The sequence below is a fragment of the Eschrichtius robustus genome, chromosome 20 (assembly GCF_028021215.1).
Source record: "Eschrichtius robustus isolate mEscRob2 chromosome 20, mEscRob2.pri, whole genome shotgun sequence".
Lineage (NCBI taxonomy): Eukaryota > Metazoa > Chordata > Mammalia > Artiodactyla > Eschrichtiidae > Eschrichtius > Eschrichtius robustus.
Window position 1 is genome coordinate 59907130 of NC_090843.1, and position 26378 is coordinate 59933507.

Sequence of the window (26378 nt, forward strand, 5' to 3'; positions counted from 1 at the left end):
CTCAACCCCTGCCTCTGATAATCACAAATCTGATCTCCTTTTGAGTTTAGTTTTTTTGTTTTGCTTTGTTCTTTTCAATTCTACATAAGTGAGATCATATGGTAGGTGTTTTTCTCTTATTTCACTTAGCATAATACCCTCAAGATTCATCCACGTTGTCGAGAATGGCAGGTTTTCCTTTTTTATGGCTAAATAATATTCGTGTGTGTGTGTGTGTGTGTGTGTGTGTCTTGCATCTCTCTTATCCAGTCATCCATCAATGGACACTGAGGTGGTTTCCATGTCTTGGTTATTGTAAATAATGCTTCAATGAACATGGGGGTGCAGATCTCTCTTCAACATAGCTTCCTTTAACTTTTTAATGAAATATTGACAATTCTCTTTTCATAAATTTTCAGGTGTTTCTCCGATTACAATATCCATACACGTTATTTGAAGGAAATTGAGGAGAGGGGCTAATTGGAAAAAGACCAAAAAGCAACTATCCGTTCCCTTCAGCAACTATCCATTCCCTTCAGCCAGCAATAACGGTCACTCACATTTTGATCAATCTTCTTTCAGACTTTATACACACACACATCTTTTTTTACACAAATTTAGAATTTTACTGTACATATTTTGTAGCCTTTTATATATGGTGAACTTAATATATGGTGAACTCATTTTTTTTGAAGAAAAATGTTGCCTATTCTGCTTAGTCAGGGAAAAGCATCAGATAATAAAAACAACTTCAAGCACTCTCATGTTTGAAAAAATAAGGAACCCCGGATGGAACAAAAAAGACTAGCATCTTGATAAAGCCAGGACCCAGCCTCCCATGAGCTCTGGCCTGGGCAGCCCCCCCGGGCAGGCGATCACAGACCCCAAGGACCCCAGAGTCCTTCTCACCTGCCAGCCCATGAAATGGGCAGGGGCTCAGCCCCAGGTCTTCACTTTTCCACTACCTGCTGTGAGACTTCAGACAAGTTATCAGTATTTTGCTTTTCTAAGCTTCAGTTTTCTCATCACTAGAGTAGGGCATTAAAAAGACTCGCTTTCTGGGGCTGTCACAGAGATTTAAGGAGACACCGTGCTCCAAGAAGGACCTGTTACAGAGCCTGACGCCAGCTGGGTGTTCAGCCTTCCCTGTCTCCATCCCTCGTCCCTAAGACTCCAGCCTGTGAGAGGACCGTTGGCCATGTCACCTAGGAAGTCCTCGTCTTTTGCTACCCTCGAGAGTCATCAAGCATGGGCACGTGAGCAAAAAATGAGCACTACGATGGAATTCCCTGGCGGCCCAGTAGTTAGGACTCGGCGCTGTCACACCGGGGCCTGGGTTCGATCCCTGGTCAGGGAATTAAGATCCTGAAAGTTGCGAGGCACCGCCAAAAAAAAAAAAAAGAGCATTACAATGGTATTTTTAATAGCGAAAACAAGGGGGGGACAGGGGAGAAGGAAAGAGAAACTCAGAAACACCCTAAATATCCACCAACACAAAATATAAAATGAACCACACCACATCCATACTATAGAATATCACATGGCTTTATAAATAACCATTGATGTATATGTACCAACAAGAAAATACCTTCAAGATATATTATTGAGTGGAAATGAAAAAGAAATAAAGAACTAATACACTCTTGTTCTTTATTTAAAAGAGGAACTAAACCCACGAATCATTAGGATCTGTTTCCACAAGGGGCTGGGGAGGTCATCAAAGGGGGGGAGCTTTAGTCTAATTCGGTTTCTCACCCTTTTTTCTCAGGATCACCCTCTCTTAGGTGCCTTTGAGGACGTCTTTCCTAATCACTGCCCCACCACCATGAAATTTTAATACTTCAGCTATACTTGTTTGTCTGTATGTGTATTATGACCCTTTGGAGGGTCACAAAGCACAAGTAAGACCCAGGACATCCTTGCTGTCCAAGAACCAATTCCCTCCCACCCATTGTGGATGTACAGTTTAATTCATATGTGACTTGTGTGGTTAAAAATTAATAATTAGGGACCTCCCTGGTGGTCCAGTGGGTAAGACTCCGTGCTCCCAATATGGGGGCCCGGGTTCGTTCCCTGGTCTGGGAAGTAGTTCCTGCATGCATGCCGCAACTAAGAAGCCCGCATGCCACAACTAAGAAGACTGCATGCCGCAACAAAGATCCCGCATGCCGCAACAAAGATCCCGCGTGCCACAACTAAGACCCGGTGCAGCCAAAAATAAATAAATAAATTAAAATTTTTTAAAAACACTATAAAATTTTTTAAAAATTAATAATTAAGGGCTTCCCTGGTGGCGCAGTGGTTGAGAATCTGCCTGCCAATGCAGGGGACACGAGTTCGAGCCCTGGTCTGGGAAGATCCCACATGCTGCGGAGCAACTGGGCCCGTGAGCCACAACTACTGAGCCTGCGCGTCTGGAGCCTGTGCTCCGCAACAAGAGAGGCCGTGACAGTGAGAGGCCCGCGCACCGCGATGAAGAGTGGCCCCCACACGCTGCAACTAGAGAAAGCCCTCGCACAGCAATGAAGACCCAACACAGCCATAAATAAATAAAAATAAATAAATTAAACTGAAATATAAATAATTAAAAGTTCCTTCCCCAAACTATTTGCAGATGGGGCTGCCAGTGAGGCCTGGGAGTACAGGAAATGCAAATATGACTTTAGCCATACTAAGACGGTTGTGCTTATCCCAAAAGGATACAAAAACCAGAAGAAAATTCTAACCATCCTATGAACTGCAAGCCTCATCTCAGACACTGTTTGGGATGTACCTAGTGTCCCTTAATGCTGTCTAGCCCTTGAGAGCCCTGATGTCCCAATGACCCTGAGCTGCTGTCTCAGAGCCCAGTGAGATTGCTCTTGTCTTCTGGTTTCCCTCGCACCCACCCTGTGGGGCTGAACCATCTTCTTCGCGGTTGGCTTCCTCCTCGCCCCCTTTGGGTTGCCTCTGGGCTCCATCCCTGGCCCTCTTCTCTTCTCTATCCACTGGACTCCGTGGGTGACCTCATCCAGTACGGCAGCTTGAAGACCTACACCAGAAAGACTTCAAAATTTTAACTGCAGCCAACTTCTCCCCTGAACTCAAGAATCCTCTTTCCAAATGCCTGCTCAATATCATGACTTGACTCTATTCAGGAATCTGAAACTTGACACGCCAAAACAAACTCCTGATATTCTCCCAAAACCCACGTCTTCCAATCCTCACCTTCTCATTTAGTACCGGCTCCTTCCTTCCAGTTGCTTAACCCGAAAACTTTGGAATTATCTTCCAGTTCTCTTCAAACCTTACACATCCAATCCATCACCAGATCCCGTTGGTTTTACCTTCAAAATACAGTCAAACTCCAACTGTACTACCCTGGTCAAAGCCACCATCACCTCTTACTTGTGTTACTGTGATAATCTCTCTACTCATCTCCTCCTTTCATCCTCACCCCTCACTCCATCTGCATCCCCCACATCCATTCTTAACAAAGCGGCAGAGTGACCCTTGTAAACAATAAATCAGGTCACATCAATCCTCTGCTCAATGGCTCCCCCTAGCACACGAAGTAAAAGTTAGGATCTCCTGAGGGTCTCCAAGGTCCTCCGGCCCTGGGCCCCTCCCACCCCTCCCTCGAATACTTCCCACCTCCCTCAGACTGCCGCTCTGAACTGAAAGTATGCTCAGGCCACAGGGCCTTTGCACTGGCTGTTGGCTCTGCCTTCTGGCTAGAATGCTCTTCTCCCAGAAATCTACATTCTTACTCCCTCTTCCAGAGGTCTTTGCTCAAATGTCCTCTCCTAATAAGACCTTCCCTGCCCATCCCATTTACAATTACAAATCTTCTTAATCACTACACAGTTTAGTTTTGTTTACGGTCTGTTGCCTTCAACTAGGATGTAAACTCTATGCTGCCTTGTTTACTACTGTATCTCCAGCTTTTATGTGTCACCTTACACACTGGAGGTGTTCAGCTCTCACTCAATGAATGAACTTACCTTGTTAATGTGCCAAACGGTTCCAATGGGAGGGAAGCGCCTTTTTATTATACCCAGCAGTTCTGTCACCTCAGGGAACGTCTCTAAGCTTAAAAGTACCACCTCCCCACCAATACATACCCACAGGTCCCCGAACAACTCAAAGGCCAGTGGGCACTTTCTGTGGCTGAGCCAGCAAACACCACCGGTTCATATGTTTTCTAAGCTCAGCAATTTGCTGAGGGCCCAGCCAAGCAGAGGGCCCCTCCTAACTGCCAGGCACTGTATTTCTCTCACAGCTTCACCTGAGTCATGAAGAATCTAGGCTCCGTGGAGCTCTGAGCTCCATTCATGCAAAACCCTCAAACTTCCTTCATCCCTTAAGTCAGAATCTTTTCCTTTTCTGATTTGGAAGAAAACCAGAGGTGTTAAAACCGTACATCTTGACCCAATTTCCTCTGGGCATGCTCTCCCTGGGCTCACTCACTCCAGCACAACCCGTCCCTCCCGCAAGACCCAGCAGGAGCCAGACTTCTCAGCGACTTCGTCCAACCCAGAGCTCCGGCAGTGAACCCGGAACCCAGTTCCAAGCGGCAATGTCATCCAGAGCTGGCCCCACGCCTGTCACCAGGAATGACAACAGTGCTTTAAATCAGACCCTCTGCTAGCAAATGAGGAACACACCAAGATAGCAGGAAATCAGCTTTCCTTGAAGCTTCTCTGAAGTCTGTTGAGAAAAGAGGAACCTACTGATTGAGCAATAGGGAAGGCCACCTGCAACTTCTACAGAACTTCTTCTGGACTTGCAAATTCTAAGAGGTCAAAAAAAAAAAAAAAAGATTTCCAAGATGAAAGGGGTCCAACTGTACAAGGATTCATTTCTCACCTCCCTAAATAAGTGCTGCCACATGGTTCTTACCTGTTGTAAAACCCCTGCGAGGGAGGGGGAAGCAGTGGGGAGCGCTGGTCCCAAGCAGGGACCCGCCCCCTGCTGCTCCTCCAGCTGGCTGTGTGTCCAGAGCAAGTTCCTTAACCTCTCTGAGCCTTAAGTCTGTTGATTTGAGAAACGGAATCCACCTTGCCAGCCTGCTGAAAAGACAGACAAGAACTCCTGTGTGGAAGCCCCATTGCAACCATTATAGGACTAAACAAACGAAGTTCTCATCACATACATTCAACACTACTTATGTCCAGAATCTCTGAGGGACACCGTGAGCAAGCACAAGGGGGGAGAAATAAAAGACAGCCACCGCCCTTGCCTTCAAGAAGCTGAAACTTCACCTGGGAAAACAACACACACACGACTGCAGAAGATGTAGCCTTTGCAAAGCAAAACACCGAGAAAAGCAAACACCTCCATCTGCTGCTTTCCTCCAACTGTCCCTTGGGTCTGCTTATTTGGATTCTAATATCTGCTTAAGTGTCCATCAATCTGGCTACTTCCTGGACTGCAAAAGGCCTCAAAACTGACTGTAAATGAAGTCTCTAAAGCCAAGCTCAAGGGAATGGCAGGGCCATCTCGGCCCACATTCTCCCGCTAAGGTCCAGCTGTGGCTGACTTCACCCCATCACCCAGCCAGTGCTGCCAAACGCCTGCCTGTGTCACCCATCCCACCCTTCCCAAGGGTGCCCGTACAACATCCATCATCCTGTTCATCTCCAGTATAGCACTGGACAGAAGACCACCTCCTACATCCCCAGGCCAGCTGAAGAAAGAGGAAATGAGAAGAAAGGAAAAGGGAATCCAAGCGCAGCCATTAGTAAAAAGAGAAAAGAGGAAACAGAGGGAAAAACAGAAAGCAAGAAAAATCATAGGAAAAATGAGGAACATCGGTAACTCTCACTTGACATCTGACTTTGCAGCTTCGGAAGGGCTTAAACTTACGTTCTATGATTTGTGCCTCATACAACGTTCTGGCTGAGTAAGGCAGGCAGAGAATTCTACCCCCATTTTGGAAATGAGCCAACTGGGGCTTGATAAAACCTCAGAGATGGAGCGAGAGCTAGGACCGGGAACCTGCCTTCTCATTTTACAAGCGCTTTTTCCACCACCAGTAACCCATGCAGCCTGGATGTAAAACTAAAGTGCATTTGGAGGTAGAAATGGAGACAGAAAAAGAAGTGAATGGTACTAGTCACGACAGCCAAAATGTGGAAACAACGCACACTCCCATCAACTGATGACTGGATAAGCAAACGTGGTGAATCCATACGACAGAATATTATTCAGCCATGAAAAGGAATGAAGTCCCGACGTATGCTGCAACATGGATGAACCACGAAGACATCATGCTGAGTGAAAGAAACCAGACACAAAAGGTCATATGTTGTTTGGTTCCACTGATAGGAAATGCCTAGAATAGGCAAATCCACAGACAGAAAAGAGATGAGTAGTTGTCAGGGGCTGGGGTGGGGGGGATGATGAGGGGATGGGAAATGGCTGCTTAATGGGTATGGGGTTTCTTTGGGGCGTGATAAGAATGTTCTGGAACGGGACAGCAGTGATGGTTGCACAACGTTGTAAATGTATTAAATGTCACTGAACTGTACACTTTAAAACGGTAAAATGTGATGTGGTATGTGAGTTTTATCACAATTTTTTTAAAAGGTGGGAATATGAAAAGAAAAATGAGGAAACTGGATGCAGAGTAGGAAGAACAGAAAGTAGTCAGAAATTCTTGGGCAAGTCACGATCTTCTCCAAATCAGGGACCCTCTCTGCATGTCAGACCAGGGGAAGTCTGCCGTATCAAAGGAGACGTCTCTTCTTACACTGAGGAGGTAACAGATGCCTTAACCAGGGGCTGCAGACAAAGAACCACCAGCAACAGCCTGAGAAGGAAAACAGCAGTGAGCAGAGAGGAAAGGGGCTTTGAGGCAATGGGCGGGGGTTGTGGGGGGAGGTTCCTACAGAAAGACTAGCTGGATTTCCCCCAGGAACTGCCGAGCATTTACGATTTATCTGCACTTTATATTGATGGAACTGTTGATCCCCCAAATATAAGTCCCCAACTCTGGGCCAGCCACTGTCATCGGTGTCAGGGATGCTGCAGTGATCAAACCCCTGGCCTCAGAGAGTTAACCCTCTGGAGGGTAACAGCACTCAAACTAACTCATTGGCTGGTATGACCCAGCTTAACAGAATCTGTGGCTCAGCCCACCAAGTGTAAAGAAAAACTAATAAATGAACTCTTCTTCTCTGATTTTTTAATACATTTTAATCACATTTGGTGGCTGGGTAGACATTAGAGAGACATGGGACACAGTCTGTAGAAAGAGCAGGAAGCTACCTCACAGGGTGGGCTCCAAGCAGAGACCTGGACGTGGAAAACCAGCTATTTTAATTAAAACTTCTGGATTTAGGCCCAGAGTGAGGAATTTGACTTCAGGCCACTCTTTCAGACAGGAGTCATCCAAAAGACATGTTCCCATGCCTACATGGGCCCTCACTCGTGCTGGATTTTAGGGACCCTGCAGTGAACAAACCAGAAGCGCAGCTCTGCCCTCGTGGGGCTCACATTCTAATGAAGGATCTGGAACATAACGTGTTCACAAGGAACACGTGTGAAGGAGAAAAACGGGACAAGCACAGTGTCCAAGGTTTTGATCCCAAACTTATTACACAAATAAGTCTCCCACCCAAATCCAGGTTCAGGGCCCTGTAGGAGTTGTCTCTGGCGGCCAGAACAAAGTACCACAGGCTGAAGAGACAAGAGAAATCTACTGTCTCCTAGTTCTGGAGGCTGGAAGTCCAAGATCAAGGTGTTGGCAGGGTTGGTTTCTCCTGAGACCTCTCTCCTTGGCTTGCAGACAGCTGTCTTCTCCCTGGGCCTTCATGTGGTCTCCCCTGTGTGTCTGTGTCCTAACCTCTTCTTCTTCTAAAGACATCCTAATGACCTCATTTAACTTATTACCTCTTAAAGGACCCTATCTCCAAATACAGTCACCTTTTGAGATACTGCAGGTTAGGACTTCAACATATGAGTTTGGGGGGGGGGCGGGGGGCGGGTAACAATGCAGCCCATCACAGGTCCCAAGTGCTCCCACCACCCTGGACTGCCTCCTAGGGCCCCTCACTACTCGGGGCATATCTCCCTAGCCACTCACCTGGTTCCCCATGGGTGACGAGCCCTCTGACCACAGGGATCCGTGAGTCTTGGACAAGACGCCAATCAGTCTCATTCTCAGTTACATCCCCAGGGCCTAGAACACGCACAGCTGGTGCCTTGTCGGGGCCCAATTAAAGGCCACAGGGATGAACCTGACGACCCTCTTACTCCAAATGCTTAAAGCTTGTCTGGGACAAGAATATTGACAGTTTTTTTAATCACCCAAGCAGGGGACGAGGAGGTGGCTTCAAAAGTAAGTTCAGAGGGGACTTCCCTGGTGGCGCAGTGGTTAAGAATCTGCCTGCCAATGCAGGGGACACGGGTTCGAGCCCTGGTCCAGGAAGATCCCACATGCCGCAGAGCAGCTAAGCCCGTGCACCACAACTACTGAGCCTGTGCTCTAGAGCCCGTGCGCCACAACTACTGAAGCCCACGTGCTTAGAGCCCATGCTCTGCAACAAGAGAAGCCACCGCAATGAGAAGCCCATGCACTGCAATGAAGAGTAGCCCCCACTCGCCGCAACTAGAGAAAGATTGTGCACAGCAACAAAGACCCAACACAGCTATAAATAAATAAATAAATTTATGGGGGGGGAAAAAGTTCAAAGGGTCCAGTGCAGAAAGGACCAGAACAGAGGGCTGAGCGGTTGGGACAAGGCCGCCAGGGAGAGTCGGGACTTCGGGGTCCAGGAGCTCCAGACCCTCCCCCGTCACCACCACTTCCTGCACAACCTCTGATAACAGGCCTCACGCTCGTCACCAGCTCACCCTGAGTTTTAAAGCATATTCACACCACCATCACCTTGAAAATTCTTCCAACCTAAGAGGCAGCAGAACGGGTGTCACCTCCCTTTTGCACAGGTGAAGAAACTGAAAGTCAGAGATTTTTTAACGAATTTTCAAGGTCCGAGAGCCAAGAAGTGTGTGCGGGTCCTACAAGGAGAACCCAGGCCTCCCGAGCACTGCCCACAGAGCCCTCAGCTACACCCACCTGCCCCTGCGGCAGCCCCGCTGAGAAGCAGGACAGGGAGAGAGGACCCGCCCGCGGGACACCTGCTCACCCTTCCCCCTGCCACTCCGGGTTGTCCTGTCCTGTGGCCCAAAGTGCCGTGTTCTCCAGGACCCAGTGGCCTGACTTTGATGTTCAGTGCTGAGCTGACCTGGCCATCTGCCTTCTAACCTGGGCCTTCCCATAACCCCAATCCTCACACCATGACAAGGCCATTCACATCTTTTCAGAGAAAGACTGGTTAGGCCATGAACCAAAACCACAGCGAGATGTGCCCAATTCTCTAGGGCAAGCTCTCTCTTCATCCTTTTAGTTCATCCATCCATCCAGCCGGCCATCAAATAGTTACCGAGCCAGACCTCATGGGTGCCAAGCACTGTGGCTGGCCAGGCCGTCACAGAGATCTGGGAAGCAGGTTTCCTGCCCTGGAGGGGCTCAGGGTGTAGGAGGGACGTGACTGCAGCCCAGCGTGGCCAGTGCCATCACAGTGGGAGGCCCTATGGAAGCCAAGGAAGAATGACCAGCTCGCCCGGGGAGACAGCAAAGGCCACACTTGGGCTGGTTCTGGAGGAGGATTATCATTCCCCAGGCAGGCAAGAGGGGGAAAGGACCCCAGACACAGGAGCAGCCGTGCACAGGCACAAGGGTGTAGAGGTGTGTGCCAACAGAGGGCAAGTGAGGAGGTTGGGCCGGGAGGCCAGGTGTGGTCTGTGAAGGCCCGTGTTCGTCCCAACGAGGAGCATCCTGACACCAAGACAACAGAGAGTCAGCGGAGAGGGCTCTGTCGGACTCAGGTTTTAGTAGTTCACTGCGGATGGCCACGCAAGGCTAGGGGAGAGTGGGGACACTGGCCCTAGCCTGGGATTCCTGTCTCAGTGGAAATGCAAGGAATATTTACTAAGAAGCAGGTTAACGGAAAACTTGTCCACTCCCAGGGTGGGTATCGGGCACCTTCACACTGCTTCCCTCCAGCCGTCCCCCTTGGGGTACAGCCCTCCCCTCTCTCCCCGACAAACCAGGGGGAAGCCGAGTGCAGGTGACTCTGTGACCATCCAGCATGCCGGCTGCAGGCCCCCACGGTGACCCTTTGCAACTTGCCCGCATTTCACATCGGTCCCTGTTCGCAAGAGACTCGCCACTGCAGCTGAATATACAGAGAGTCCTGATGATTTGCAGTGAAGCATAACTTACACCTTCTACTGCTTCTCCGAGGAATCCTCTCCCCAAGACTAATAATAAAGCAGACCTGGTACCTAGAGTAACGAAGCACCCCAACCAACCCCTGGCACTCAATGCCAAAACAAACCGGATTGGCACTCGCTTTGGCATCTCCCAGAGCAATGCTGATGGGCAAAGAGGAATGCTGGCATTTAGCGGACCACGGTACAGGGCTTTTTAAACCGTCTCCCCCCAGAGCGCTAGGGTTTCCTGAAGGCATCCCCGGAGTCATCTGAACAGCGGAGTGATCAAGGTCCCCACCCACCCCCGGCCCCGGTCCCCGGAGGGTGTGTGGAGCCAGAAGAGCAGCACCTGTGTCAGACCCCCCCCAAGGAGCTAGCATCAGTGACCCCGGGTCTGGGAGATTTGGAGACTTCAGGCCAGCTCTCTTCCCCCTGCCCCCATTCACGCGTCATCCAAGCCATCTTCTTGGGCCGGGGACATAGTCAAAAGCAAAGGGCAAGAGGCTCAGGCCAGAGGTGGCTCCACCATTCCCCCGGAGTGGCCGATAATGCTTTGGCCAGGCTATTCGCCACACATGCCCCACTGGCAGGGCTCCCCACCCGCCAAACGTGCTCGGCATGGCTCCACTGGGGACCCTGCCCAGGTGAGGAAGAGAGCCGGCTACACTTCTACTCTGGCTACCTTCTCCTGGGGGAAGCAGAGGAAGCCCATCTGAAACCCTCCACACCCGCAGCATCTCCGCAGCCACGCCCACCGCAGGGCTCCTTAAGGGCGCACACAGAGCAGGTCTCATCCCACTGCCGTCCGTAGGAACCCCCCCAAACCCCAGCTCGCTGTCTCTCTGATCCCAAATTCCCAACCCGCGTGCATCAGTCATCCGGCCTGAGTAGCAAGAAGAACCCTTTAAAAGATCCACACCAATATTTTTTTTTCCTGAAGACCAGACTGTCTCCTCTTTTCACAAGAGAGAGTCAGAAGCAGGAAGACCCTCCCTGTTCTCTCCTCTGGGTGGGCTGTCGTGAGCCCAGAGAGATGACTTCTCCTCTGTGCCCTGGTTGGGTGGCGGGGGCAGTGGGGACAGACAAGGACAAGCAGAAAGCCCTACAAGTGCCACCATGAACAGTCAGATTATAGGGCCGGGGCAGAGGGGAACAGGGGCACAGGCAGAGTTTCCCGCTACTGTGCTCCCCTCCTGCCCCCAAAGAACCTACAACAGCCATGCTCAGAAATTCGGCAGCGGGCGGGCTGAAAGAAGGAATCAAGGGCCCCATGGCCACATCACAAACACATCAACTTGAAAATATCCCCGGATGCTGTGACCCCACCTCGCTCTGAGCAGTACCCTACCCACAGGCCTCAGGATGCAATCTTCTGCAGAAAAATCTGCCTTTACAGGCGGGTTTATCTGCCACAGGCTCTAAGATAAAATTCCCCTCAATTACTGACCTGCAGCTAAGATTCTAATCTTGGTCACACCCAGGCAGGTTTATCACACTCAGCGAGGGTCCAGATGGGAGGAGGTTCAGACAACTGTGACATTTCAGAAAAGGAATTTCTGGCTTAAGTTCGTGGTGGAAATACACCACGACAAACTGTGGGTCCATCCACAGTAGGGCCGCGACTTCCTCTGGCAAACACATCTTCAGTGATGATGCAAAACGTGACGGAAAGGGACTTACTTGGAAGAACCAAGATGGGAACTGAGTTGAGGTGACAAGAGCCAGAGAGACAAGGTCTCCACCAGAAACGGTGACCATGAGGTCTGGACTGACGCTCCGGGGGAAACAGGTTTTTTCTTACTAAGAAAATAATGGCAAGAACGCTGAGTAATGGATGGCCACCAGCATATCGGGAACCTTGACACCAGGCTCCCCGCAGAGCATTTACAACAAAGGACACAATTCTAACTTTCACAGTGACTCTCTGATATGGGTCTTAAAGATATGGGAACTGAGGTCCAAGGTCAGGTGAGCAAGGGGGCCCAAAGTCTCACACAGCCAGCACCCAAACCCGGGTCAGCTCAGCTCTGAACACCATTACACCAGACTGTCTACAAACTGAGGACAGCCCCATTCGAGGATTCCAGGATTGTTGCAGAAAAATGGGGTCATCCTGGAAAATGAGACAGGCCCCAGGGCGTATGGGGTTGTTCGTTTTTATAGGCTGGGTAATTTCATATGCTAATGAGTGGGAGGAATATTCTATCTTGGAGAAGGGATGGGGAGTTCCAGGAATTGGGGCACCGCCCACTTTTGTCCTCGAACTGCCATGGTGCCAGTGGGCGTGTCCTTAACATGCTACTATATTACAATGAGCGCATAATGAGGCTCGAGGTCTAAGCACAGGAAGTCAAATCATCCGCCATCTTGGGCCTAGTAGGTTCTAACCAGTTTATGTCGTATCCTCAACGGCTGTGTCGTTGTTTTAACGGTTGTGCCCTGCCCCCTTCCCTCCTGTCTCAGGGTGACCCGGCACGGTTGGCTGCGCCTTATGTACAAGGTGACGCTACTTCCCAGCATCACGCATACGGAGAAATGCTAAAAACACGGCTGGGGAGGGAGGCAGCAGCCAGGTTATAAAGGGCCTTGTAAGCAAAGCTAAGTCATATTATATCATAAAGGCAACCAAAAAGCTAAGAAAATTCTCCAGCAGGAGCATTCCGTGGTCAAACTGGCTAGAAAAATCACTGTGGCATCACTACGGAGAATGGGCATCACCAAGGGACCAAAGGAGCAGCCACTGCTGTTAGGGACCACGGCAGTAATCCAGGCAAGAGGAGAGAGGCCAAGTGCAGAACAGTGTAGACCTGAGGGCTCCATCCAGGGGCTGCGGGAGACGCCTGCTTCGCGGCACTAACCACCATCCCCTGTTCCGAGCCCTAGAACACCGGCCCTGTTGTTCCGAGCCCCATAACAACGCTTTCAGAAGAGAATTTCCATCCAGGCCCTTGAAGCAAACCTTGCCTTTGGCCCAGGACCAGCAAAGATGAAAAGGAATGTCTAAGCCCTTTAGCAACCTCCTACATGTCACCTCTCCCGACAAACAGCCTTTTTCTCATTATAAGAGCCTCTTCGGGGTGTGTCCGGGCAGCCAGAACCCATCTGACCCAGGTAAGAAACAATTAAGACTAATTAGGCCAGCCTGAGCAGCGGCAACCATCATGCAGCAGTTTCAAATAAACCAGAACTGGCCAGAGGCTGCAGCTTCCCTTGCTTCAAATAATAGGATCTGTGTCCTGAAACACCCCCAAAGGTGCTCTCTAGTTGTGCTACTCAAAGTGCAGGCCCAAGACCAGCAGCATCTCCTTGTCAGACCTTTTGAGAAATGCAGGCTCTCAGGCCTCACCCCAGACCCTCAGAATCCAAATCTGCATTTAGTAAGATGCTCAGGCGATCTATACCCATGGGTCAGAAAGCCTTTTTTTTTTTTTTTTTTTTTTTTTAATTTTCTTGGCTGTGCCGCACGGCATGTGGGATCTTTAGTTCCCCAACCAGGGATAGAACCCATGCCCCTTGCACTGGAAGCACGGAGTCTTAACCACTGGACGGCCAGGGAAGTCCGGAAAGCCTTGACCACGGCACCGCAACGAGCCAGCCTTGTACTTGACCTCAGAGGGGCCCAGGGAAAGAGGCTTCTCGCAGCCAGCAGCGCCCCATCAATGGAGGCCCAGTTAGCCAGAAGCTCTCAGCATTCAACCTGGCACGATCCCTAGAACATGTGGGACGTACACTCCACTAGCAGAGTGCATACAAGATGCCAGCTACCCGCACAGGAACCCTAGGAAACTCAGGAAGATTCTGCAACTCGCCCAGGGTCTCACAGGCAGCAGGGGCTGAGTCAGGATTTGAACCCAGAGCTGCCAGACTCTTGCCCTGCACTCTGCGGCCCACATTGGGGGAGGGAGGTTCTGCCCCCGTCTCTGAACACGGTCAGAGCAGTTCACACCAGTGGTAGCCGCAGGGCTCACGTTCCAGCCCACAAACCAAACCACACCATGCATCCAGCATCCCCTTGGATCCGATGAACTGCCTTGAGATGTGGTGGCCACAGCCCCACTGCATGTTATTCCTAACACAGTTGGTATCTGGCAAGACCACCCCGGGCTCTCTCTCTGCCACCAAGTTCATACTGCAGTCAAGACCCTGGGCCTACTACCCTGCCCACGTCACTCACCACTCAGCCCCCAACCTCTCTTCCTCATCTGGCCACGGTAAAACATGCCGGAGCCCCGTAACTGTGATCAAGGGACCCCTCTGGGCAAACTGGAACACCAGCTACCACCCTCCCCCATCCTACCTTTTTACCATCTCCATACCTCTCTTCTCGGATTAAACAGGCTCAAAATGAGGTCTAATTCCAAAACCTGTGTTCCTTCCATGATCCTGTGTAGCCTCACATAATCCATGAAGAAAAAAGAAAAAGAAAAAAGAAACTAAACTAAACCCAGTCTAATTCCAGAATTTAATCATGACTTGCAAACTTTGAAACCCCTGAGGGTACTCAAATGCTTTCCTACTCAAATTGTGGCTCAGAGGCCAGCAGTATCAGCGTCACCTGGGAGCTAGTTAGACAATGCAGAGTCTCAGGCCCCACCCCACACCCACTGAATCCAAATCTGCATTTTAACAAGAACCCTATGTGATTTGCATGCACCTTAATATGTGAGAAGTGCTGTCCTTAACGTCCTACATGGTAATGTTGTACAGGTAGATTCTATGTGCCCACACCAAGCGGGAGGCCCCAGGCATCCAGGACCTTCTTTATAATACGAAAATATTAGACTGAGTACCAGATTAGTAGATTTTGTGCGATGTATGTCCTTGATTATCCAAAACTCAACAGAGTTTTATTTTTCACTCCAAACACCACAAAGGCTTGTAGCTATTTATCAATAAAACACTTGCTAAATGAGAACAGTGGCCTCCAAGTTCCTATTTCTATTTCTACATTATATTGTGAATCAAAAACAAATGACACTCTTCCATGAACCACTGCTAAAATAAGGAGCCTCTGTTATGATTAAATTAGGACAAGGACTCATTTCTGTAGAATTTTTGAAATATCATCTCTAAAGAGTTTTTACAACTTAATTAGTTTTTTTTTGTTGACTAATCCGGGAGTTCTCTGTGCATCTGACGAGCAAATGGAACGAGCAAAGGAACTAAGGCATTTGAGAAAGAACAATGGATGCAAAATGTCTGGAAGGGCTTTCATTCCAACAGAACAAATGTGAAACTGAAGTCTCTGAGAGAAATCACCTGCCAGAGTCACCTGGAGGGACTGGCACATCCCCGAGGCACATTCCAGAGAAGACCTTGGCTCCAGGTCTTGACTTATCCCCTGAGACTTGCGGAGAGCCTGGCATACACAGTAGGTGCTCAAATATAAATATTTGTTTTTGTTGAACCAAACGTTGACAGATGTATTTACCGCAAAGAAAAAAAAAAATCACAGGAAGTCTGGGATCAGGCCAAGTATCACTGGTGTGCCCAGCGTCACGCTAGATTCCAGGAGAGCTTGTGGGAGGGGGAGCTGATTTGAAAGCACAGTAAGAGCTCATCCTGGTCTCAGGAGCCATGGGCACCTGCTGAGGCTGAAGTCCAAGGGAGCTCGTCAGACATGCAGAGTCCCAAGCCTCACCCCAGACCTACTGAGTCAGAATCTGCATCCAACAAGATCCAGAAGCCTTGCTCTAGAGGCATCAAAATCGGCTTGAGAAGCACCACTCTAGGCATGGCCATAAAATACTGAGATTGAACTGGAACAGAAACGGGGCATCCCCCTGAGTCAGGACACACCTGGCGGTCACCAGAGGTGTCCACATACATTCAGCTCACTCCTTCTCTCCTTCTGGGCACATGGCAGGATTGCATTTCCCCACCCACTTGAAGTTAGGTGTGGCTGGGCTTTCATCAATGAGATCTGAGCACAAATGCTATGTGTCACTTCTGGGAAGATGCTATAAGAACCATGTGCTGTTGATCCGCAGCAAGATTACAGACAGTGGTTGCTCCCTCATCTTGGGTCCTGGACGGTCTTGCAGCCCCAAACCAACTCGCAATAGACTTGCAGCATGAGGAAGAAGCAAACCTACGTTGTTTTTAAGCACTGAGATTTGGGGGCTGTTTGTTACAGCAGCATTTCCTAGCCCATCCTGACTGACACAGCATGTAAGCCCCCAACACTGCCATCTTCAGAGCATCTCTGTTACTCCCCCACTGAGATCCGCTTAAACGCAACATGACTTGAGGATAGGACCTCTTTTTAAATCCCAAACAGCATTACTTAACTCAGTTACCTTCTACACTCTTCAGACTTCACTCCAACCATCATCTTATTTTCTCCTTTCCCCAGATTTCCCCACATATTAATGCTTTTATCTTACCATACCGTATGCTTTTTGGTAAGCTGCTTTACATCCTTTTCTCAACAAGGTGATAGACAAGACAGTCACACATACAGACACACCAGACGTGGCTCCAAATGAATTTTGGCTGTTTCCAAAAAAATCAAATTCACCCCTCGAAAGACAAAGATTTGCTGTTACTAAGGATATTTAAAAGAACGTGGCCCTGGGCCAGGCAAGTATTCCTTCAACCTGTTCTTTGCACAAAAGGATGCATGGGACACAGTCTCTGCTCTTAAAAAGCAGTTCATTCTTGGAAACACCATCTCTTTTTGCCTTGTCATAAGGTGAAATCTGAACCATGCTAACTCCATGAAAACACTTAGCATCACTGACAAAAATGTTTTATTCTTCAAATTCTGCTGAGCCCCTTTTGCATGGCTGGCCTTGTGGGAAGAACAGGTGAATCTTATTTTAACCAGTTCCTCTTGGTAGGCAGGTAGGGTGTGGCCAATTGAGCTATATTAGCAACAGGCTGCAATGGGTATTCTGAGGCTTACAGCTTACCTACCAGATGCTTTCTGAATCCAAATTTCTAGATGTGGAATTGTTGGGTCAGAGGGCATGTACGCTGTTAAGGTTTTAAGGTATATTGCCAAACTACACTCCAGGAAGCACAGGGCAATTTTCCTACACCCTTGCCAATACTCATTCTTTTTTTATTTTGACACTTTTCATTAAAGCTACCTTTTTAAAAAATGTGCAATTCTTTGACTACTAGTGAGACTGAATATGCTGATGATTTTGCATCTTTTATTATAAAGTGTCTATCCAAGTTCATTGCCCATTCTTGTACTGATGTGTTCCTTTTCGGCTTTTTTTAAAAATAACTTATAAAAGAACTTTCTGCATTAAGGACATTTAACTTTTTTACATTAAGGACATTAACTTTTTATTTTTATTTGCCTTTTACCTCATTTTTTAAAGGAAGAGGTCTCTGGTGGCAGAATGGGCGATTCACAGATGAGGACAATACCACAGGGGGAGTGCATCACAACTCACCTGCAGAGGTGAGGCCCCCTCACCCGCCCCAGTCAATCTACCAGCAAGTCCTTTTGACTCAACCCTCAAAATACATTCCAAATCCATCCACTTCTCTCTCAGCATCTCCACTCCCACTAGCCTGCTCCCAGCTTCCTAACTCATCTGCTTGCTTCCCTCCCTACCCGCTTCAAATCCATCCTCCACACTACAGCCCAGGTGAACTTTCCAAAACAAATCAGAGCACGCCAACCCATCAATCAAACTGAAAGCTACCAACCACTAAAAAGAAAGGATAATCAGGGAATGTGACAGAGGTGCTAAATATCGCTATCATATTACAATATATACATGTATCAAATTAACACGTTGTATACCTTAACTTTACAAAAGATGGCATGTCAAATGTATTCAATTAAAAGAAGCCACTGGTAGCTTCAAATCAGCCATGGCAGGAGTATTTACACCCCAGAAATTGGTAAACGTGACAAATCAGAACTTCTCTCACTCCACCTCCCACCCTCCATCCGCCGAAGCTGATTGTTAAACATTTACCAACACACCAGTGGAGGCAAAAGAAGCTTCAGCCAGTGTCAGAGAATGACACTCCAATTTTGTCCTCCCAAAAACTGCTGAGAAGGAGGAGAGGGAGCTCCAGATGGAGGGACCCTTCAGACAGGAGACTGTCTCTGGCAAAAGTATGGATAGACAGAGAGACCCACGCGGGGAGCACAGCTCAGCAGATGCCCAAAGGACATCAAGGAACAGCTGGGCCCTTGGAATGATGCTTCTTGCAGTTAAGCCCCCCAGACCATAAATGCAAACCTGGGGAAAGGCAAGCAACCTCAAATTATTTGACAGTTCATTTCTTCCGCCATGCAGGATAGCGACTCAAAATACAAGTTCGTACAGAAAAATCAAGTTACATATATGGGGGGGGGGGGAGACAACTATCCAACTTACCTGCCTCCTTCTCTGTCACATCCCAACCTCTCTTGTCCTTGCTCCCTGCTCTCTAACCATTCTGGAATATTCTGGTTCTCTCAAATCTATCAAACATACGCCCCTCTTCAGGGTTATCTGCATCTGTAGTGCAAATACTCACACGCCCCCCCGAGATCCTCACACGGCTGGCTCCTCTGCGTCACTCAGGTCTCTGCTCACACATACCCTCCTTCGGGAAGCCTTCTCTGACAGCTTCTGGAACCCCTCCCTTCCTGCACCCCACACCCCTAATTTGTCACAGTACCCTGTTTTATTGGCCCCATACCACTTTAAAAGTATACATATATATATATTTTTTGTTTGTTTGTTTGTTTGTTTTTGCTAGTTTACCATCTCCCCAACTAAAAGGTAAGCGTCTTTTCTAGGCCTTTCACTGCTTCACCTCCAGCAGTGCTCACAGCCCATGGTCGGCACTCTATTAGGGGTTGTTGAATGAATGATCAACTTTTGAACAGGGACTGGCAAACTACACACAGCCCATAAGCTAAGAATGGCCTATCCATCTGTAAATGGGTGAAAACAAAGCGAGAGAAGAAGGATGTTGCATGGCACAAATTCAAACCTCAGTGTCCATAAATAAAGTTTTATCGGAACTGAGCCACACCCGTTGGCTTGGGGCTCCTCTCTAGCTGTTTTGTGCTCCGCGGGCAGAGCTGAGCCACTGCGACGGAGACCATATGGGCGCTCTCACGGCTTACTGCCTGCAGCGCACTATACATCACAGTGATGCAGCTATAACTCGAGTGTGCCTCTTGGCCTGCAAAGCCTAAAACGTTTCCTGGCCCTTTACAGAAAAAGTTTGCCAATGCAAGTGAAGAAGGAGAAGGCTTTGAGAAATGTTTCTAAGGGAGAACAGACCAGGCTTGCCACCCGAAAGAACAGGAGAGACAAGGTAAGAGGGGGGCAGAGTCAGGTGACACGGTAGAGAGATGGTGGCGACATGCACAAGGGTTTGGAGGGTGCGGGGAGAAGGCAGTGAAAGGAGGTGAGAGAGTAAGAGTTTAGTTTGGACATGTAAGTCCCTGGGGACTGAGTCTGGAGACCAGCTCAAGAACCGGGGGGAATACAGTGAACCGGGAAGTTAACCTAACAAAACAGATCTTTACCAGATGGAAGACAGGAGAGACACTAAATACGGAGGGAGGAGGTGGCTCAGTCCTCTGAGGAATCCACACGAACCTGGCACAATTCACACACCTGTCGCAACTGAACCTACACAATGTCACCCATGCTCTGGTCCTCCAAAGGACAAGCCAGGCCGACCTGCTGGCCACCATTTCTACTTCTCTCCATGGGGACAAACACCACCCAGAAGCCTTGCCGCTGTAGGAAAGAGCGGAACCTACTCATTTTGCAGTTAAGGCCCGGGGGACCCGTGCTGACATTCTGTTAGAAACCTTGCCACGTGCCGCCTGGCTGCTGGGAGTAATAAGCGGGCAAGCTGGGAGAACGCCGTCCCCTGGAGTGGCCCGACAAAAAGCCTGACACCTAACTTGTATCCAAGCCTTCCTGGTTTACCAAACCTCTTCTTTCACCAGCCACGTAGGGACCAGCATCCGTCCTCGTAGATGAGGTCGACCGGGCTGTCAGATAAAAGCTGGGCTTTTTCAGGCTGGGACGAGTACAAGCAGGTCAGCATCTCATTCATGTTTCTAGCTGGTAATGGACCGCAGGCATTCACGTGGTGGTTCACAGATGTCAGGGATTCCTGCCGACTTGTTGCTAAGGGAACTTTTGTGAAGATGCCCCGAATCCAGGGAATCCAACAAGCCCTGCCGACTGCTTTGAAGTCCTGAGGGGTGGCCAGTTGACCGGACCAGCACAGAGCGGTGCGGAGGGGGTACGCTCCTCCGGATCAGACACAGACAGAGTACGGGCCAAAGGTAGAGTTTCACACAGCACAGGAGCCACAAACGCGGGCCACAGCCCCCAAATCAAAGGGCAGGATGACTTCATGAAGACGGCAGAAAGCACCTTAATCTTTTCGGTCACAGCTACATGCTCCGCAAACCACCAGCCCTAATTATACCTTTCGTGAAAGAGCTGACGACCGCCTTAAAAAATACGGGTGTGAGGAACAAGGTCACACCCATTTTAGGTAATTTCCACGTAACAGAAAGAAAGGCCCTGTATTAAAATCAATTTGTGTAACGTATCAAGCATCTACTAGATGTCAGGCAGCTCGAATGCACCATGTCCATTAACAACCAGCACCAAATAGCCCCGACCTGAAAACGCTGGGCTGGTTTGTCAGTGGCCCAGGGGACAGACCCAGGCTTCAGGGACAGGAAAATCTAGTTTCAATATCAGCTGCACCATTTATTGTGTGGCCTTTATAAAGAAATCCCTGGCGTCTTTAAAAACAAACAACAACAACAAAAACCTCCAAGGATGGCGATGGAGAATTTCCTAGCAGAATGGCCAAATCTGTTCGTTCTACCCCGCCCCCCCCCCCGAGGCTCTCTCAACGGTCTGGCCTGGCACTGCTTCCTCTCTAATGAATCATCTGTCCCAGGGTGTTCTCCCTACCCTTCTGAGGTAGCTAGTCTGCAAAACAGCCCTCAGTGAACCTCGCCTCGCTGTATACACACCTGTATGCACCTCCCTCCCACACTGTGACTCACTTTACCCACGGAATGTGGCAGAAGTGTGCGCCAGTTCTGAGCCTAAGCCTTAAGAAGACCTGGCAACTTGCACTTTTGTGTCAAGAAGCCAGCATGTTAAACACTCCAACTGCCCTGCTGAAGAGAAAGGCCATGCGGAAAGGCACCGAGGATGACACCAGGCAGAGAGAAAGGCCATACGGAAGGCATCAGGCATGTGAGTGAAGACACCATTTTGGAGGTTCCAGCCCAGCTGAGCCTCCAGGACCCCAGCTGCGGCCACCATCTAACTGCACATGCATGAGAGACACCAAGATAGACCGGCAGAAGAAGCGCCCAGCTGAGCCCCGTCAACCCATAGAAATGTGTGAGATAATAACAAATGGTGGTTTTGTGACACTAAGTGTTGGGGTGGCTTGTTACACAGCAATGGGTAAAACACTATCCCTCAATGATCCACAGCACAGCCCACTTCCCCAGCCCCGCATCTCTCTGCCCCAGCCACACCTTGTAAACTCCTGCAGCACGATCACCTGAACCCACAATGGGAGAACAGAAGGTGAAGAGAAGGAGGTGCAAGGGTGACCCTCTGCGGCTGACTAGTTCAGCTGGCAGCGTCATATTCTGTTAGTTCCTGAGTACCTTGCAAGTGACCTTGCAGCCAGCTCGTGGATTCTGAGAACAGCACCTCCGTCAAGGAAAGCTCTGTTGTGTATGCATTCCAATCTTATTACCCTGCAGAATCATTTCCCCAAAGCTCTGGTGGTTTTTGCAGACGCCTTACAGTATCTTCCAGACCCCTCATTTCTTCTCTCCATTCGAGGGAAGAGCATCACCTCATTTCCTCCTAGACCATGTCTCTCTCAGATTCTTGACCTCTTCATGGCTGAACAGACCCTCAAGAAAGATGTTTCTGGCTGCTTTTATCTAAGGGCCTTGATAACTCCTGGGCAGCTGTGGGTCTTACCCGTGAGGCCTCCTCCCTTCTCTGGGGGGAGCTGGCTCCCCTCCTCCTGGCACCCTCTGGAAGGCTGCCCCACTCACTGAATAGCATGATCCTTGTGGCCAGTCCTTGCCCACCAGGGCTCCCCCCAGCTCTGCTTGGCAGAGGTTTTCCTGGAGGCCGCCCTCTGCAAGCCAAATATGTTCTGCCCTGTCCCCCCATTTCCTCAGGGTCTTGACCAAAGAGATTTCCCCAGGAACCAGGACCAGAACCTCCACCAAACTGGCCTCTCCGCAGGGGCTGGCTGGCCACCAGGGTGGATCTCTGGGCCCTCTCAGTTAGCTCCCAACTCCCCTCCACGGGGTATGCTTCCTGCAAACCAGGGCCTCTCAGTTCCCCTTTTTTCATACGAACAAGGAGGAAATCCTCGGGGCGTGAGCATTTTGCACACACTGCCCTCAATCATTAGCACACTCTTGCCAAGATGGGGTTTCCTGACATCACTCTTTCCGCCAGAGAGCAAACGGTGCACGGGGGTGGGGGTTATGCTGGCAGTGCCATTCTCAGCGGTGCACCCGCCATCCCACTCCTGCCGCAGGAGTCTGGTGTAGCCCTTTCTGTCTGTACTTGTATCTGCGACAGCTCCCCTGGCCTTCTGAACTCCATGCCCCCAGCAAGCTCAGTGCCAGGCGCCCACTAGCAGAGGCTTACCACCTCTAGTAAGTGGGCCCTTCTCTGGCCTCCTGGCTTCTGCACTAACACCTGGTTGGCACTCCTCCAGTGCCATGTGCTGGCCAGTCCACCACCGGCAACCCCCTCAGGAGTTCTGCATTCTCCCCTAACCCAGCCTGTCTTTGGGGAGTCACCCCATTCCAAGGGACCCTACCTGCATCTCCTCCACCCCTCCCCAGCCTCAGCCTTCAGGTCCAGCCTGCTCAGGGAAGAGGTTCCCAGAGACAAAAGGGCCTGATCTACGATCCTCCCTGTGGAAGCTGCGTCTGCTTTGGCCCTGAAAAGAGTCGCAGGGCTCAGGCCCACTCCTGTCTCCACCTGCGGGAAAACCAGCTGGCTCTGAGTGAAATCAAACTCCAGGCTTCGCAGGAGACATGCTCCAGGTAGGAAGGAGCAGCTGCCCTCACTGGAGCCCCAGCAGCCCTGCCTCCCTTATGGATGTGCTCACTGGCAGGCGGACCTCGGGAGCTGCACTGGCCCTTTCCCACAGGGATCCAGACCCTTTCTTTACTTGCCTTCTGGTACAGCTGGGCCAAGGATATTGGGTTTAAAAGAGACATAGGCACAGAGGGTAGCATTCAGCCAGCTGAGCTGCTAACCAACTACGCAAGCCTTACTCCCTGGCCAACTGCCTTCACCTGTCTCATATTCAGTTTGCCTGCCTGTAAAATGGGGAGAGTGCCTCCCCCTTCCCAGGGCTGTCTGGGGAATTGGTGACGCTGCATGGACCGTGCCTGGTGCCTCGTAGGTGCTAACAAACGTAAGCCCCTCTAGGGGTACTACTCACACAGGCGGGTACTTGTCTGAGAGCACCTTAGGCAACGTACATGCCACGAACTGTGACCGACACGCCCACAGCTGTCCTAGCTGGTCACTCCGCTTGTCCCCTGGGTGGTGTGATTCACCCTCTCTGTCCTCCCGGGAAGAAAAAGCAAAGACACTTCGCTCTTGCTAACACAGCCGACAGACCCACCAGACTCACCCCCACCCAACACACAGCTGGCTGAGTCCAGCCAGGGACACTCCTCACCAGACATCCAACAGCCAAATTTCCACATCAGTGTTTCCTGGAAAAGCGTGGCCACCAGAGGACTCCACAACAGGAGTCTCTGCCAGGGCTGCTGGGCTAGAAACAAGGAGGCTCCGGGTCTTCGTAAGAAGCAATTCACTTGCTTTCGTCCACACCTGAATCTCAGGAAGGGAACTAGGAAACCTGAGGAACACCTGAACCTCTCCTAGGCAGCCAGGCTCCCAAATGGCAGAACCACGAAGGTGCCCGAATAGGCTCAGCTGACAGCCCAGGAAGGCTCCTTGCAGCCTCACCTTTGCTCAAATACTACTAGCCCATGTAGGCGGGATTTTGTTCTCTGGACATGAAAGAAACATCACGTACCTCTAAGAGGCCCGGCTCTATCTTGATAATGTTTCCACAGGATATTTCTCAGGCAAACTCACCCATAACCGTTTCACCATTATCTAGCTTTCTTTCTGTCTTTTTTGAGTTGCACAGAGCATTTTCAGTCAAAATTTGCTACTTTGTTCTTTGTGAAGTAGGTGGGGGGGAGGGTAAATTATTAATCAGTTCAGTCTCTATGATTTGGACAGTTTTGCCAGAATACTTCCGTCTACTCACAGGCTTCACAACAATCTTGGCGTCGGGCAGCCTTTCACTAAAGGGGACACCCTGTAAAAGCCCACCCCACACGCCACCAAAGGACCTGAGAAACTTAGAATCCCACTCAGGCTATGACCATGAGCTCGGCGATGAGAGGACATCGAGGCCTCCCAACTGTCACCCAGACAACAAACAGCCAGCCGACTTGGCTAAGCAGGTCCTGTGAAGCCCGGGGCCAGGCCAGAACCCCAGGACAAGCCACTTTTCAGGCTCTGAACCCTGGCCTCGGGGAGCTGGGCCAGGGGACGGGGCGCTGGCCGGGGGCTGCGGCACCCCTGGATCAAGCCTGCTGACGGGGCTCGGGCCGGTGGCTAGCCAGGCTCAGCTGACCAGTAAGTGGGCGGCCCGGAGGCGGCCAGGCAGCTGACCCGCCGCAGCACGACCGTCCACGGGCCGGCAGGCTCGGGGCTCCGGGGCCCAAGCGGTGCCACTTTTCCCAGCCCCATCCTCCGTGCGTCTTCCCTGGACCGCCGGACGCCGAAACCCTCCTGCGGCCCCGGCCACCGCCGGAACGCGCCCGCCAGCTCCCGAACTCACACTGGCAACAAGTTCTCGCTTCCTCAGGGCGGCCACGATGTGCTCGGGAGGCCCGGCACGGGGAGCGCTCGGAGGGCGAACCCCGCACCGCCCACGCCCGGAGAGGCGCCCGCCGCCTCCGCCGCCCCCAGCAGCGCGCGGCTCTGGGTCGGGCGCGCATGGGCGGCCCCCGGGGCGCCCCTCGGGCAGGGGCGGCTCCGGCCTCCCGGGCGCGGGCAACAGGTATGCGAGCGCGCCGGTCTCCCAGCCCCGGCCCTCGCCGCTTACCTCCAGCAACTGCACGTAGCTCGCCGGGAACCAGCCGCGGAGCCCGTCCTCCTTCTCGCCTTCCCACCAGCCGCCGTCCGGGACCTGCAGCAGCGTGATGAGCTCGCCCGCGGCGAAGCGCAGCCCCTGGCCGTGCCGCTCCCCGGAGAAGGGGTACAGGGTCCGGCAGCGGGCGCCGGACATGGCCTTGGCGCCCGGGCTCACAGCGCAGCCTGCATCCCTGCCGAGCCCCGCAGTCTGGGCAGCGGCTCCGCGGGGTCCCAGGCGCCCGGCGCTCCGGGCTCCCGCGCTCTGGGCGCGCGCCGTCTCGGGGGTGCGCGGGGGTCCCCGGCTAGGCGGGGGACGCGCGCCCCGCGCAGGGAAGCTGAGACTTGCTGGCTTCGGAGCGAGCGGCAACGCCCCCGGGCCGGGCGGCTCGCGGCTCCCAGCTCGGGCCGTGGGGGGGCGGGGCTCAGGGGGAGGAGACCCAGGCGCCGCGGGCTCCGGAGACAACTTCCCGGGGACGCGGAACGCGGGCGGCCGCCGCGAGGGCCGGCCAGAGCCGGGGTCGCCCTGGCGCGCGGAAATGCGCAGCTCCCCGCGGAGGTGGGACCCGGAGCATCCCGCTCGGCCCGGCTCCGCGGCGAGGGAGTGGTGGCGGACGTGGAGAAGGGGCTGGCGGCCGGGTAGCCTGCCGGCGGCTTTCTCGGCGCGAGGGGGCGGGACTGGGCGGGGGCTGGACCGCGGCGGCCACGCCCGCTGAGGGCCGGGCGCTCCCTAGCCGAGCGGGCGGGTCACTGGGGAGGGGTCTTCCGGCTCACACCCGCACCACCGAAAGCCGCGGGGAAAGAAACGCCTCTCTCTACGCGTTTTGTAGGCCTCGTGGCCGGAGCGGAGGTGGGCGGGCGCCTCCTCCGGGGTGCCTGTGAGGGAATGTGTTTGTGGCCGTCACTAGGGGTTGAACCTGGGGTTGAATTTGACTCACCGGAAACTGGACAATGGGTGAGAGA

At 51.5% G+C, this 26378-nt stretch overlaps 1 protein-coding gene across 2 annotated transcripts in view; it reads right to left on the reverse strand.

The window, feature by feature from the left end:
- GAS7 (growth arrest specific 7) overlaps positions 1-25638 on the reverse strand; it is a 199704-nt gene extending 174066 nt beyond the window's left edge. For both annotated transcript variants that reach the window (XM_068530305.1, XM_068530306.1), the window contains exon 1: positions 25390-25638. In XM_068530305.1, coding sequence (XP_068386406.1) covers positions 25390-25572 — 183 coding nt within the window. In that variant the 5' untranslated portion in view covers positions 25573-25638. The remainder of the gene's footprint in view (positions 1-25389) is intronic.
- Positions 25639-26378: the final 740 nt, after the last annotated feature.